The following is a 14,532-nucleotide window of genomic DNA, read 5'->3' on the forward strand; positions in this document are numbered from 1 at the left end:
GAATATTGCGAGAGAAAATGCTGACTGCTTGCTTTTATACCAGTGCTCCCCCACTCTTTTTTTAAATGTTTAATTTCACCTTTATTTAACCAGGTAGGTCAGTTGAGAACAAGTTCTCATTTACAACTGAGACCTGGCCAAGATAAAGCAAAGCAGTGTGACACAAACAACAACACAGAGTTACACATAGAATAAACAAACATGCAGTCAATAACACAATAGAAAAATCTACATACAGTGTGTGCAATTGAAGTAAGATTAGGGAGGTAAGGCAATAAATAGGCCGTAGTGGTGAAGTAATTACAATTTATCAATTAAACCCTGGAGTGATAGATGTGCAGAAGATGAATGTGCAAGTAGAGATACTGGGGTGCAAAGGAGCAAATAAATAAATAACAATATGGGATGAGGTAGTTGGATGGGATATTTACAGATGGGCTATGTACAGATGCAGTGATCAGTGAGCTGCTCTGACAGCTGATGCTTAAAGTTAGTGAGGGAGATATGAGTCTCCAGCTTCAGTGATTTTTGCTATTCGTTCCAGTCATTGGCAGCAGAGAACTGGAAGGAAAGGCGGCCAAATGAGGAATAGGCTTTGGGGGTGACCAGTGAAATAAACCTGCTGGAGCGCGCGGGTGGGTGCTGCTATGGTGACCAGTGAGCTGAGATAAGGCGGTGCTTTACCTAGCAAAGACTTCTAGATGACCTGGAGCCAGTGGGTTTGGCGAGGAATATGAAGCGAGGGCCAGCCAATGAGAGCATACAGGTCGCAGTGGTGGGTAGGGCTTTGGTGACAAAACAGATGGCACTGTGATAGACTGCATCCAATTTGCTGAGTGGAGTGGTGGAGGCTATTTTATAAATGACATTGCTGAAGTAAAGGATCGGTTGGATAGTCAGTTATACGAGGGTATGTTTGGCAGCATGAGTGAAGGATGCTTTGTTGCGAAATAGTCATAATCTTTATGTCTGGAAGAGAAGGAAGAACAGATGGAAACTGACCTCAGTTTGCCCTACATCTACCAATATTTATGTTCAGTTTTAACACCAACATTTTATTGTTTACAGTTGTCATACTGCCCTCTCCATACGCCCTAGTTACGTTAGTACAAAACCAACATAGGCCTACCAAAATAAATACACAGCCTCTCTCTCCTATCCCTTCCAGGCAAACCCCTCCCTATGAAAAACAGATATCCCCCTACATCCCCGACCCACTGCCTGATTCTATCCCCTGACCGATTCCCTCTTTTGTTTCCAGAACAGCAGACAGAAATAGAATCTTCTCCACCGTGCAATGCCATAAATCGCTGCTGCATGCCTGCCTGCCGGTCCATCCTGGCCAGCAGCTGCGGCTCCTTCCCTCCCTCCCTCCCTGCCTCCCTCCCTCCCTCTGTTTCTCCTCAGTGTTAATGGACCCTAGTCTTCAGCCAAGCTGAGTTTGGAGAGAGAGGGAGAAGGCTGCTGTCGGATGGTATTTGATGGTGACCCTTGTCTGTTTAATTGTTTCTAGATAAATCTCCATCTGACTGGTTGGATGTATGTATGACACTCATTCTCTCTTCATGCTAATTGTTTTGATGACCTCAGAGAGGGTATCTCTTCCTATTGGTTTCTCTCTCCATATCTGCTCTCTGTCTATCTGTCTCTCTCTGTGTCTCTGTCGATCTGTGTCTCTCTCTGTCTATCTGTCTCTCTCTGTGTGTCTCTCTCTGTCTCTCTCTCTCTGTATTTCTCTATCTCTCTGTCTATCTCTCTCTAATTTATAATTTTCTCTTTCCATGTCCTTCAATTCTCTGTCACTGTCCCTCCCTCTTTCATCTTTACTCTCTCCCTCTCTTTTATTACACCAAGAGTCCCTTGTGTGCTTTCTGGTCTTGTTAGGAGAAATTGGAATGTACAAAAATCACATAAAAGATCCCAACAACAACTGCAATAAAAGCCTTCTCCCTGACCATAAGGTAAGCTGCACAGTTTATCATTTCACCCTTGGGTTTATTTATGTTAAAGGGAAGTCAGCCAATAGAAAGTTAAATTCATTATGAAAGAGATTATGTTTGGGAAAAGGCTCTCCCATAAAATCTAATAGGCTATATCGAGTAAATTTTCAATGGCACAACAATATCTTGTTCAATAAATAAATGACTTCTAAACTCATAGGAAAAACTATTATATATATACATGCATGCTGAACTTACTCTTTTGTTAAATAACTTAAGTCACTATTCTGTCACTATTTGACATTGTTTCTCTGTCTGTTTTTCTGTTCTCTCCTCTCCCCACATGTTTGTCTGTGTGCGTGTTATAGGAGAAGCTGATCCAGGCTATTAAAAGAATAAAGCATGAGGTAGACGAGTGCTGGGAGGCAGAGAGAGAGACGTACATATGGTCTGTTGGTGTAGAGGTACGGTCCTGGCTGCCAATGCATCATTTCCACTGTCATTTACTTTTCATGGCTTTTTCCTTTGACTATTTCATTCAGTCCTGAATATGATCATCTGTGAATGTATTAGTGCGTCAGTAATATTACAAGCAATTCGACTGATAGTGGTGAGAAATGTTATCTAGCAACATTATGATAAGTATTTTGTAGTATTTACATATTTAGCATTAAAATGAACATACTGTAATTGATGCGTGTTGGCTAAAGCTGAAAAATCTGTCTCTCCCAACCAGGATAGTAACCTTCTACTACCCACTATGTAGTAACAAAATATAGTAAAACCTACTACACAAAACAGTAAAGTCTGTCTCTCTGTCTATCTCTCAGAGATGTTTTGATAATCTGGAACGGGAGGTCCGAGCTGAGTTCCAGAACCTCCATCGCTTCCTGGACGAAGAGGAGACCATGGACATGGAGCGACTGAAGAAGGAGAAAGAGAAGAGGGTGAAGCTGCTTAGGGAGAGGGAGAAGAAGATTGCCATGCAGGGAAGAGATCTGGAGAGAGGCATTGCCACGCTAAACAACAAACTGGCCGAGGAAGACAGTCCCAGACTGCTCAAAGTGAGTGAGTTAGGGTGTTCAGGCTATTGTTCTAGCACTGCACCTCTACACTGTGATTTTTCTAAATGGTATGATCCAAAATTAAGCGTTTGGTTCTTTCAACATGTTCTATTCAATTTGCCTGAAATGAAATAACGAATTTGACAGATCAATGTGATTTTTAAAAAATTGAATGAAAGCTTCTAAATTGCTTTCAACACCTCATGTGCATCAATGTTGCATAGTGGTGGGAGCAATGTAGCAGTGGCAGCCTAACATAATTGTTGGAGGCATGGCCTATTGGGGGCATGGCATTCTGTTGGTTATTGTTGGCCACCCGTGAGAGTGAATTTCATTCCAGGTAATGTGTTCTGTTTTTTTAATGATTATATATTTTCTGCCAGCACTGAAACTTAAATGATATCTGCTTAAGAACTGTGATACTAAAGTGCATGGAAAGGTGTCTATTGATGAGATGGTTACCATTTGGTTACAATATCATAACCAGTTAATGTTGAAATATTATGTAAAGAAAGTGTTTGGAGTTTCATGTTATGGAACCAATTTAATATCTTGATTAACAGGACATTTCATTAGCTTATAACCCAATTGAAGAAATTTGGATAGGTCATTCCAGAGTGAAAAATCTACTTGGTACAACATGAAAAAATGTGTTATACTGTATAAACACTGAGTGTACAAAACATTAAGAACACCATGTCCATGTCTCAATTGTCTCAAGGCTTCAAAATCCTTCTTTAACCTGTCTTCTCCCCTTCATCTACACTAACTGAAGTGGATTTAACATATGACATCAATAAGGGATCATAGCTTTCACCTGGATTCACCTGGTCATGGAAATAGCAGATGTTCTTAATGTTTTGTATATTAGTTTGTATTTGTATTATTTTTAGGTTTCACCAAAGGTTTATTCCCACACCATCCCCCTTACAACCCCTCCTCACACCTCCTTCACCCCCAAATAATAGCATTTTGGGAACACTTGACTTTCCCTCTTACTAGCTCTGACTGCTGATAGCCACTTTAATGAGGACAAATGTACTTACTATGACTGTGATATGTAGTTGTCCCACCTAGCTATCTTTCGATAAATGCACTAACTATAAGTCGCTCTGGATAACAGTGTCTGCTAAATTACTAAAATGTTCATGTAAATCTAGTGCAGGGCTGGAACTAAAGCCTGCACACTGCAGTAGCTCTCCATGAGGAGAGTTAACACCGTTAATGATCATAAGATGAAACAAACTGTCATAACTGTTTATGACATCTCTTATGTCATTATTACAACACCGTCATCCAGGTCTTTTGATGAAAGGTCGGGGAGCAAAGTGTTACAGAAAATGTGATGAATGGCAGGAGGGAGGGAGTGATTTGGGGAGGGTCAGGGGAATGAGAAGCTTGGAGTACCTCCACAGAATCTACTGGATGCTGCTTTCAGCTTCCACAACAGCTAGCCTACGCTGACATTGCAGTCCTCAAGGACCACCGTGTCAGCTTATTGCCTTCTCTTCTGGCACTAATTTGATCAATCATTGGCTAAAGAGTCTACTTGCCTGCTGTCGCAGGTCTAAATCAATTTCCCATTAAAAGGTTGGTGGACAGAAAGCAACACACAGTGCAGTCCTGGAGGACTAGCTGAGGTTCGGCACCAAACAATGACTGAGAGAGAATATCAACTGTCTATTGAGTACACGAGGGCACTATTGTGATTTGTTTTCTGATGGAAAACAAATGGAATATTCATTTTTATTGGGCACCATTGTCAGTGGAAAAAATCCAATGTTATGTGTAATGTTGTTTTGAGTGCTTTATGTCTTTCACTACTGTAATGACCACTCCCTTTTTCTCTCTGAAGGAGATTCAAGACCTCTTGAAAAGGCAAGTGTTTATATTTCATTTATTTAACTGATTATGACTCCATCTATGTCTCGTGTCACAAATCACTCTCTTCTCCTGCTCGGCCACAATCTCTTACATGTTTGGCATCTTACATGTTTGGCATCCCGCTCCCTCCCTCCCTCCCTCCCTCCCTCCCTCCCTCCCTCCCTCCCTCCCTCCCTCCCTCCCTCCCTCCCCTCCCTCCCTCCCTCCCTCCCTCCCTCCCTCTTTCTTTCTTTCTTTCTTTCTTTCTTTCTTTCTTTCTTTCTTTCTTTCTTTCTTTCTTTCTTTCTTTCTTTCTTTCTTTCTTTCTTTCTCTCGCTCTCTCTCTCTCTCTCTCTCTCTCTCTCTCTCTCTCTCTCTCTTCTCTTTGGCAACCCCCTTTTTCTTCTCTCCACTCGCTCTATCCTATCGTTCTCTCTTTGGAATCCCACTTTTGTTCTCCACTCTCTCTACCTTCTCTCTTTCTCACTCATTTCCCAATCATTTCCTTTCACATGATTTTTTATCCTTTTCTCATCCATCTTTGCACTCCTCCTCCCCTGCACCTCTCCCGCTCTCATCCCCCTCTCCCTGCAGATCCCAGGTGGCTTTCATACCCCCTCCGCAGGTGGATGTGGAGGTGCGATCAGCACACTTTGTGGGGCCCATCCAGTACAGGATATGGAAACACATGAAGAGCTGCCTGTACCCAAGTAATGAACATCATATCCTTCTGTGACATTAGTATTGTTATAGTATTGTTTGTTTTAAAATGTGTATAATTCTGAATGAAAGAGATTACGTCTGCTAGTGACATAGTGCTAATGTACTGGTATATCTGTTTTTTACATTCCTACTTAAAGGGATCCACTTACACATATACCATTAGACAATTCTAGATTACAACAATGCAACTCACCTGAGTCCCCCCCAGATATCACTGAAGTGACCTTTGACCCAGAGACAGCCCACCCCCTCCTCACACTCTCCCCCAGCTGCACTTCTGTGTGGTTCGAGGAGGACAAAGTTATCCCCAAGGCCTCGGAGGAGGAGCAGCCTCCCAACCCCCGCTGCTTCCACTACTACTACAGTGTCATGGGCCGAGAAGGCTTCATCACCGGACGCCATTACTGGGAGGTGGAGGTGGGCCGCAAGACAGCGTGGCGGCTGGGTGTGGCCAGGGAGGACGTCCACCGGGGGGAGATGGACTCCAGCGGGACCAGTAACGGTCTCTGGACCCTATCCCTGAAGGGAGGGGCCATCTTGGCCTGTACAGACCCCAAACCCACCAAGGTCCCGGTGTCCATCAGGCCCGTCCGGATCGGAGTGTTCTTAGACTGTGAGAAGGAGGAAGTAGCGTTCTATAACGCTGTTACCATGACGCCGCTGTACACATTCTCCATGGAAACGGTGTTCGTTCCGCTGATCCCCTTCTATAACCCATGTGACACGGACGATGGGAGGAACCTGGGTCCCCTAAAGCTCTTCAGCCCCTCTATATGAGAGTACAGCGAACCAAGGTTGTACTGGAGTATATGTCATTTGGGGATGTGGTGGAGTGATAGATAGAATTTGGAAATGGTTTGTTTTATACAGTGTGTGTTTCAGGTATAATTTCATAGCTGGCTGGAAGCATGATGTAAATTGTATCTGTTAAAAATCCAATGAGTTTATGATATGCATTTACCAGGGGAGGCTGGTGTAAGGAGCTATAGGAGGACGGGCTAATTGCAATGGAATGGAATCAATGGAAAGGAGTCAACGAGGTTTCCATATGTTTGATGTGTTTGATACTGTTAAATTTATTCCATTCCACCCAATACAATGACCCTGTCCTCCCACAAGCCTCCACTGACATGTACCTACCTACACAGTTCTATGGTATAGCACTATCAATTCATGTTTATGCCATTGCGTTCAGGTGTTTTCTTTGTGGTTTGAATATTGACATTTTATTGGCATTAAACACACAAATAAATAGATAAACAAATAAACACAAACCTTGGTCTGTGCTCATAATGTTTGTCATATTGTCACATAATAGGTTATGAATGTAGAAAAACAAGACTAACGTATCTAAAACAAGTGTCAGTATCCTAATGGGTTAGATACCCAGGGGCTTCAGGACTTAACAATGATGTTACCTTTGGCCCATCTATAAATACATCTATAAATACTGTGGTCATGCATCCACAGCTGTGACACTGTCTGCAGTCCAAATGTCACCCTATTCCCTATATAGTGCACTACTTCTGACCAGGGCCCATGGGCCCTAGTAAAAAGTAGTGCACTATGTAGGGAATAAGGTGCCATTTGGGACGTATCTATTGTGGCATGGGTATGGGAGCAATGTAGAGGAGGGGAGTGGGAGGAGGGGGGGGGGGACACAGGGTGACACTGGAGAGTGTGACACTGTGGGAGAACAACTATGTGTGACATTGAGTGAGATGACTGACGTGGAGGTGGGCAGCAAGACAGTGTGGCGGGTGGGTGTGGCCAGGGAGGACGTCCACAGGGGGAGACTCCAACGGGACCAGTAACGGTCTCTGGACTATCCCTGAAGGGAGGGGCCATCTTGGCCTGTACACCATTACATTTACAGAGACCAAGGCTTCCTCAGTGAGCGTGGCCATTAGTATGATATCTTACAATATGCACGGTGTGCGAGATAGACAGCTAGGAGAAAAGTGCTCCACGAAATGAGATCGTAAAATCTAAGTGCACACACGTTATGGCCTACCTACCTACCTACCCGAATAACATTAGGACAAATTCAAAGCTTTGGAAAAGTACAGAATCAATGACAAGGAAAGGACACTAGATATTTTTCTCATAATCTTTTGTTTATTCTTCGTATATTTTTTTTAGACATGAAATAAAGAAAATAACACCTTTCCTTTACAAAACGCCTGTGTGTCGTGTTGTGAAAAAAGGGAGGAGGGAGATCAACAGACTACAGAGCGCTACACACTCCATCACAGCAGAAGGAGTAAACAGACAGAATCAGAATCAGGGCAGAGAGAGATCACTCACATAGTGCAAGGAATGCCAATGAGAACACTGGAGTGAATTTGAGGGAGGGGGGGGGTCTGTCCCAGCCAGGGGGGGGATTGAACCCACAACCTTCTGGTCCCAGGACCCAGACACTAACCAACCATTCCAAATAGAGTTGACTCACTAGGAGGTGGGTTTGTTACATTACCCCCTCTTTTGCGAAGCGCTATAATACAGTAGTGGTATAAAACATGTCAAATTCATCCACATGCACATCTCAGTTCCACTTCAGGAGGGCTAGATCTCAAATACTGTTTGAGGCTTTGGCATCCATTTTGAATTCAACCTGCTGTTTACATACAAACAGTGCCACTGAATTCCCAAGTTGTACAACAGTTACTGTCTCACCAAGGTACACAATACACTTCAATATGTTATTCATCTCATGCTAATGCACATTCAAATAAACCCTGATAACCAAATACCAAGCAACTAGGTCATTTATCACTCTTCCAATCATGACTGAGTGTCGAAGTGCATTATATGAAACACTTCCTGTCCTGACTACACTATTCTGTATCTCCTGACTGTGTTGTGTCTCTATATACAGTACAGTAGACCTATAAGGTAGTCAGGTCTGCACATAGTACTTTACCTCTGTTTAGTCTGAGACCTACATCATATAAACCAAACGGTGCCTCTTGGAGTGTATTTATAGAATATAGGCTGACTAGCCATTGAATATTTGATTTCATATTTGAGGCACTAAATCAAAGATGAGAGTCATTCTGTGTAGAGCACCTCAGAGGTGCAGGTTTGTGTGATGTTAACCACATACTGAGTCTGGACAAACACAGAGAGTTTTATAAACAAATGTTAGATGATAAGCAGATCATTGAGGACAATCATTTCTAAGCATGGATGTGTCGTCGACATACAGCTCAAATTGTGATTTTCTTTTCTCATTGCACACACATAGGCCAGAGGCTTATACCTAGACACAGATACAAAATGATGTGTCACACGCACAAAACACGAGCACGCACAACACACTCACTCAGGTACGATCACACACGCACAACACACTCACTCAGGTACGATCACACGCGCACAACACACTCACTCAGGTACGATCACACACACACACACACACACACACACACACACACACACACACACACACACACACACACACACACACACACACACACACACACACACACACACACACACACACACACACACACACACACGTTAGGATGAAGATAGCACTATGACTGATCAATCCTCCACACACCACACACACACACACACACACACACACACACACACACACACACACACACACACACACACACACACACACACACACACACACACACACACACACACACACACACACACACACGTTAGGATGAAGATAACAGTATGACTGATCAATCCTCCACACACACACACACACACACACACACACACACACACACACACACACACACACACACACACACACACACACACACACACACACACACACACACACACACACACAGACAGCTTTTATAAAAGCAGAAAAATATGAATAATAATAATACTGTCTTTGAGGAGATCATGTGGACATGCTGCAATAAACGTCTTTATCTTTAAAGTGACATAGATCATTCTGTATTTTTTAATATATATATATATATAAGTTATGTAAGGGTGTTATACTGTGAGTGTTATCATCATAGGGTTGAAATAGTACTAATAAAAGTTAATCCAATCAAAATATCTTAAAGATCTATTCGAAGATCTGTGATGCGGAAAAATATCCACTTATTTAGTTGTGTTTACCATTTTCCGTTGTTCAAGTTAGTATTTTATAAGTTAGTGAAGATTAGTGTGTGTGTGTACAGTATATTCAATAATCAGCATGTAGGCTTTGCACAGGTGAGAAATTAGATTAGCTTTTTTATATCATCAAGAATAATACAACGGCCATTCTATACACTAAACACATTCAACCTTTGAGAGGAGACTTTTAAAACCTTACACATGCAATATTTACAATGCTGAACCTCGTCAGCAGCGTCAGAAGGGAGTGTTTGTGTGTGTGTGTGTGTTTGTGTTTGTTTGTGTGTGTGTGTGTGTGTGCAGAAACAGCTAAACACTGCTTTTAGTATTGCCTAAATGGGTGTTATGTCTCCACACAACAGAGCTTGACGAGCAATGCAATCGAGATCGAGATTGAGATCGAGATTGAGATCGTGATTGAGAGTAGGGCCAAATCTCTTCAGTGGTATAATTTTACATAATCATTGACCTTTTATCACTTACATCAGTTGATTGACAATATAGCAAAGAATTTAGGCACCTCAAACACTAAAGTATTCATACTGTATTCATCATGATTTATATACTGTACTAATCATAACATCTATATCACTATTTTACCATATGGCTTTTAACTTTCATTTTATTCTCATATTCATTTTAGCATTAAAAAATGTCTTAGAATTATGGAAGTGTTTAGAAAGAGAAAGGCCATCGTTTGAAGTTGAATGTACTTTCTATGTGTTCCAACAACTGATTGATGTGTTGGTTAACTTAAAACGGCTCCTATTTGTGCTTCTCTTAAATATCCTAAATGCTTTTAGATGTAGTCCACTGAACTCAATGTACCATTCATGGTGTCTGTCACGACGGTCAGTTAAAACACTGAGGTAGAGATGTCTTTTGTTAAGCAAAATGTATCTGCACACCTCCTCTTGTAACACATAGCGGCTACAGGAGTTTTAACCACCAGCGAAGTCTTATTGCACTGTAAATCTAGGCTAGAGCAACATAGCTTCAAGCAACTAAAGACAGATGGCGTCATGGCACAGTCCTGGAGATGGTGGTACAGTGAGTTAATAGTTAGTGAAGTTCTCGCAGGGCCTTTTTAGGGCAGTCAGAGAGACCAATGGCAATAGGGTAGGCTATTAGAACACATCAACCCATGCCTTGACATCATATCCAGTGCTGTGGATGGATGCTAGTGGGTTAATTTGTGAAGTGTCTGTTTTAGGCTGGAGCAAATAACCAGAACTACATGTCTACTGTACTGTGAGATCACCATACCAGGCATCAGAGCCATGGAACACATCTACAGTTGGCTCAAGGCTTCCAGTATGTAGTTCATAGACGACTGTAATGCATGTAGATGTGTGTAGGCAAGGAATAGTCTGACATGGGTCTGTTCTATTATCTCAGGGAAGACTATACTTTCATACTGTACTTTTGTAAGTCATCATGGGGTATAAAGGCTGACCCATCTATAAATGAGAAGTCAAGAGGGCAGGACCTAGAGTAAAACTACATCTATCGGCCAGGTGAAACCATGCCGTAATACTGTACTTCACCACCTGCTGCAAGCAAGAGAGGAAGGAAAAGAGGGAGTACAGAAGGAAGGAAGGACAGAAGGAAGGACAGAAGTGAACATAGAGGGAGGATTCCTTTTTTAAATGTTAGGACTAAGCCAATGACATCACTCACCAGACCCTTCCTCCTCTCCCTCTCCCACTCTCATAGTTGTAGTCAGCAGAATAACAATCAGCACTACATTTCCCAAGATTCACTGGGGATTGCTTAAAGTGCTGAGGTGTGTCCTTGGGGTCTTCAGGTCCTGGGGTGAGGTCAAGGATCAAAACAAGCTCTTTCTCTTCGATTAATCTGATTCTAGAGATCCACTGGGACAGTCAGAGTTGGCCAACACTTTATAACCAATACAGCCTCTCAAGTAGTTGGGAGCACAATCACATGAGACATCCATTTTAAACAAAAGTTAGACTTAGTTTAGCAGAAGGTATTGATGTTAGAGTTCAGCATTCAGGTATTAGTGTTGCTGGGATAATGCCATGCTCCTTTGTATCAGGATGTTTCATCATTCAAGCTTTCTAGATGTTTCTATAGGACGGCAGAGGACCAGCAGGAAAATTCCAGATTCTCGGAATCCCAGGTTTCAGGAAAACGTATAGAGAATGTCACAAGGAGAAGGAATCCAGTCCAGTTTGATAGAACGTTGATTCTAATTCATCCAGTTTGACGAGAACGTTATGTCATAGTCACTTTTATAAGTCCTTGGGGGGGATAAATCATGTCATTGGTTTCATCATATGAGATTTAAAAAATGTCAGTTGCAAATTTACGAGCTGTTCGTGCTTTCGTTTTGGTCTGTTTTTTCACATGCTGAGATTAGAGCAGGCGTCATCAAAGGTTTTATCATTCCACAAATGGAGTAGGTGGTCATAGATGTAGTTGAACTAGATTGAGTCATGTTCACTTGCCATTCTAATGTTCCTATATCTTTGTAAAAGGGTGTGGAACCATTCTGCACACCTCAAAATAAAACACATCTAAAGTAGCTCGGTTTAACATTTTACTTGTAAACTCTGCAACTGATTTTGTTGGCAGACCGGCAGTCATGCTCTATTTTACACACTAAAAAAGAGTATGCAGCATAGAAAGTTCAATAAGAAACAACAACAGCTAAAACGTCTGACAAAATGGACTCGCTTGCTTATATTTCCTATCTTGTGAATAGTATCTGTGAATTGAAAAAAGTATCTCAAAGATAATGTTAGTGTTAGGTACAGGTGAGTTAGCTATCATAACAACCTACAGCATGTTTGAGCATTAGAAGTGTTAAATCTAAGTCCCAGCCTCGATAGTAGCAGTGATTTCTTCCTTATTTGGTAAGGGGGGTGTTCGATTGTCTGTCTACAGTGGTGGAGGAGAATAGGATAATGGATCTGTGGGGTTTCCCTTGGAGGAGTGCAGGGACTGTTCTCAGGTTGCGGTGGTGGCGTTGTTTTCCTCAGCTGGGGCGTCCATTTTGGCCTCAAGGGCTGGACCACTTGGGGCGGTCACCTCCACCTCAGGGGTTTTAGGTGGGGTTGCCTTGGCGACAGGACTTTCGATCAGACCCACTGGGGCCAGAGCAGTGTTAGGTTTGGATTCAGGTGCTGGTGGTTCGGGTGTGCCATTGGTGGTCGGAGCAGGTTCAGGGCTCAGCATTGGGGTTGGGATCGGAGTCTGGATTGGTGTCACAGGCTTTTGGGATTCCGGGGTTGGTGTCACCGGCTTGGGGAGTTCGGGGGCTGGTGTCACCAGCTTGGCGGGTTCGGGGGTTGATGGTTGGGGTGCAGTTGGTTTGGAGACAGGGGTCAGGGGTGGTGTTGGCTTAGGGGACACCGGGCTTGGAGACACAGCAATAGGTGTTTTGGCTGGTTCAGGTGTTTTCAATTCAGGTGTTTTCGGATCAGGAGTTTTCAAATCAGGAGTTTTGGTTGGTTCAGGTGTTTTCAATTCAGGTATTTTCGGTTCAGGAGTTTTGGCTGGTTCAGGTGTTTTGGCAATGGGGCTTGGAGCCTGCTTGGAGACCGGGCTTGGTATTGGGCTGAGTTTGGTCTCAACAGGTTTGGTTATGGTCAACTTTGGTTCAGGAGCTGGTTCAGGGATTTTGTTGATTTTGGTAACCGGGCTAGGTTTGGTAACCGGGGGTGGGCTTGGCTTGGTTTCTGGGACGAAGGCAACACTCTCAGTCTCAGCCTCTGATTCTGGAATCTGGTCGGGGACGTCAGTGTCAGTGTCCAATGGGAGGCCAGTGGTGTTAAACTCCACCCCTGAGTCACTGGTCTCCAGGTTACCACATGCCACCTCCTTGGATGACACCTCGAGACCCTGTAGTCAACACACAGAGGTCAGAGGGTCGAGGTCAGGGTGAAGACAGGAGAGAAGGTGAGGAAGAGCAAGGAGATATTAACAGCTATTTTGACAGTATTCCCCTTCCGTTCTTCTAATTCATTCCCTCAACTCGACAGAAATAACCACTGCTTCACTAATACTTACTTTAATGTCCACCTCAGTGCTCTGAGACTTCTCTGTGATGTCGATGGACTGGGCTATAGACTCCTCAAACTGAGTAATGTTCTTCACCACCTGGAAACCACACATACATATCAAGTGCTGAGCATCATATAGGGAACAGGGTGCCATTTGAGACATCACCAGTGTCTGTGTCTGTGTCTGTGTGGTACCTGTCTGAAGGCATCTCCCTCGTCCTCCTTGCCTGCATTTTGGGCAATCTTCTCGATGGCTCGGGCCTTGGCTGCCCTCTTCTTCTGCTTGACCAGGCAGGACAGCAGACACACCAACAGCAGGAGGACCAGGAAGCCCACCAGTGCTATGATTGCCACGTAGAGGGACGGCAGCTTGTAGGCTGGAGAGAGGGGAGGGGGAGGGAGAGTAGGCAGAAGGAAGAAAGAGGGGAGGGAGAGAATATAGAGGGGGAGTGTGGTGAAGGGGAGATAGGGGAGAGACAGAGGAGGTGAGAGATACACAGAGAAGAGAGAGAGATAAAGGGAGAGGAGATAGAGGCGGCAGAGAGGAGAGGGGGTGAGGAGGAGACAGGTGAGAGGAGAAAGAGGTGAAGGGAGGAAAGGAGAGATAATGTTAATAAATTATTCCTTGGTATCAGTACATCATTGACATTCCAACCCCTGACCCTCCCATCTCCTCACCCTCCACCGCCTGATAGACGTAAGACACCCGATTGGTTTCCAGTTGGTCGATGACCCTGAGCTGGCCACCCATCCATCCCCCTCTCCATCTCCTTCATCCTCCCATCCCTCTCTCCTCCTCTCCTCTGTTCGCCT

At 43.5% G+C, this 14,532-nt stretch overlaps 2 protein-coding genes across 6 annotated transcripts in view; one reads left to right on the forward strand and one right to left on the reverse strand.

The window, feature by feature from the left end:
- Positions 1–7,730, forward strand: LOC118364143 (zinc-binding protein A33-like). 4 transcript variants are annotated; one of them, XM_052489729.1, is made up of 7 exons: positions 1–1,539; positions 1,885–1,961; positions 2,309–2,404; positions 2,771–3,004; positions 4,860–4,882; positions 5,462–5,577; positions 5,799–7,730. In XM_052489729.1, exons 2-7 carry the CDS (start codon positions 1,896–1,898, stop codon positions 6,365–6,367), a joined length of 1,104 nt encoding a protein of 367 aa, XP_052345689.1. In that variant the 5' UTR covers positions 1–1,539; positions 1,885–1,895; the 3' UTR covers positions 6,368–7,730. The 4 variants fall into 4 exon arrangements, with proteins under 4 accessions (XP_052345689.1, XP_052345688.1, XP_052345690.1 ...); XM_052489728.1 differs by having other exon boundaries at positions 1–1,474; positions 1,855–1,961; XM_052489730.1 differs by having other exon boundaries at positions 1–1,474.
- Positions 7,687–14,532, reverse strand: part of si:dkeyp-77h1.4 (uncharacterized) — a 27,102-nt gene continuing 20,256 nt past the window's right edge. For both annotated transcript variants that reach the window (XM_052489726.1, XM_052489725.1), the window contains exons 9-11: positions 13,915–14,096; positions 13,727–13,816; positions 7,687–13,558 (exon numbers count right to left, since the gene is read on the reverse strand). In XM_052489726.1, the coding sequence (XP_052345686.1) occupies positions 12,665–13,558; positions 13,727–13,816; positions 13,915–14,096 (1,166 nt within the window). In that variant the 3' untranslated portion in view covers positions 7,687–12,664. The remainder of the gene's footprint in view (positions 13,559–13,726; positions 13,817–13,914; positions 14,097–14,532) is intronic.

Source organism: Oncorhynchus keta, chromosome 31 (genome assembly GCF_023373465.1).
Source record: "Oncorhynchus keta strain PuntledgeMale-10-30-2019 chromosome 31, Oket_V2, whole genome shotgun sequence".
Classification (NCBI taxonomy): domain Eukaryota; kingdom Metazoa; phylum Chordata; class Actinopteri; order Salmoniformes; family Salmonidae; genus Oncorhynchus; species Oncorhynchus keta.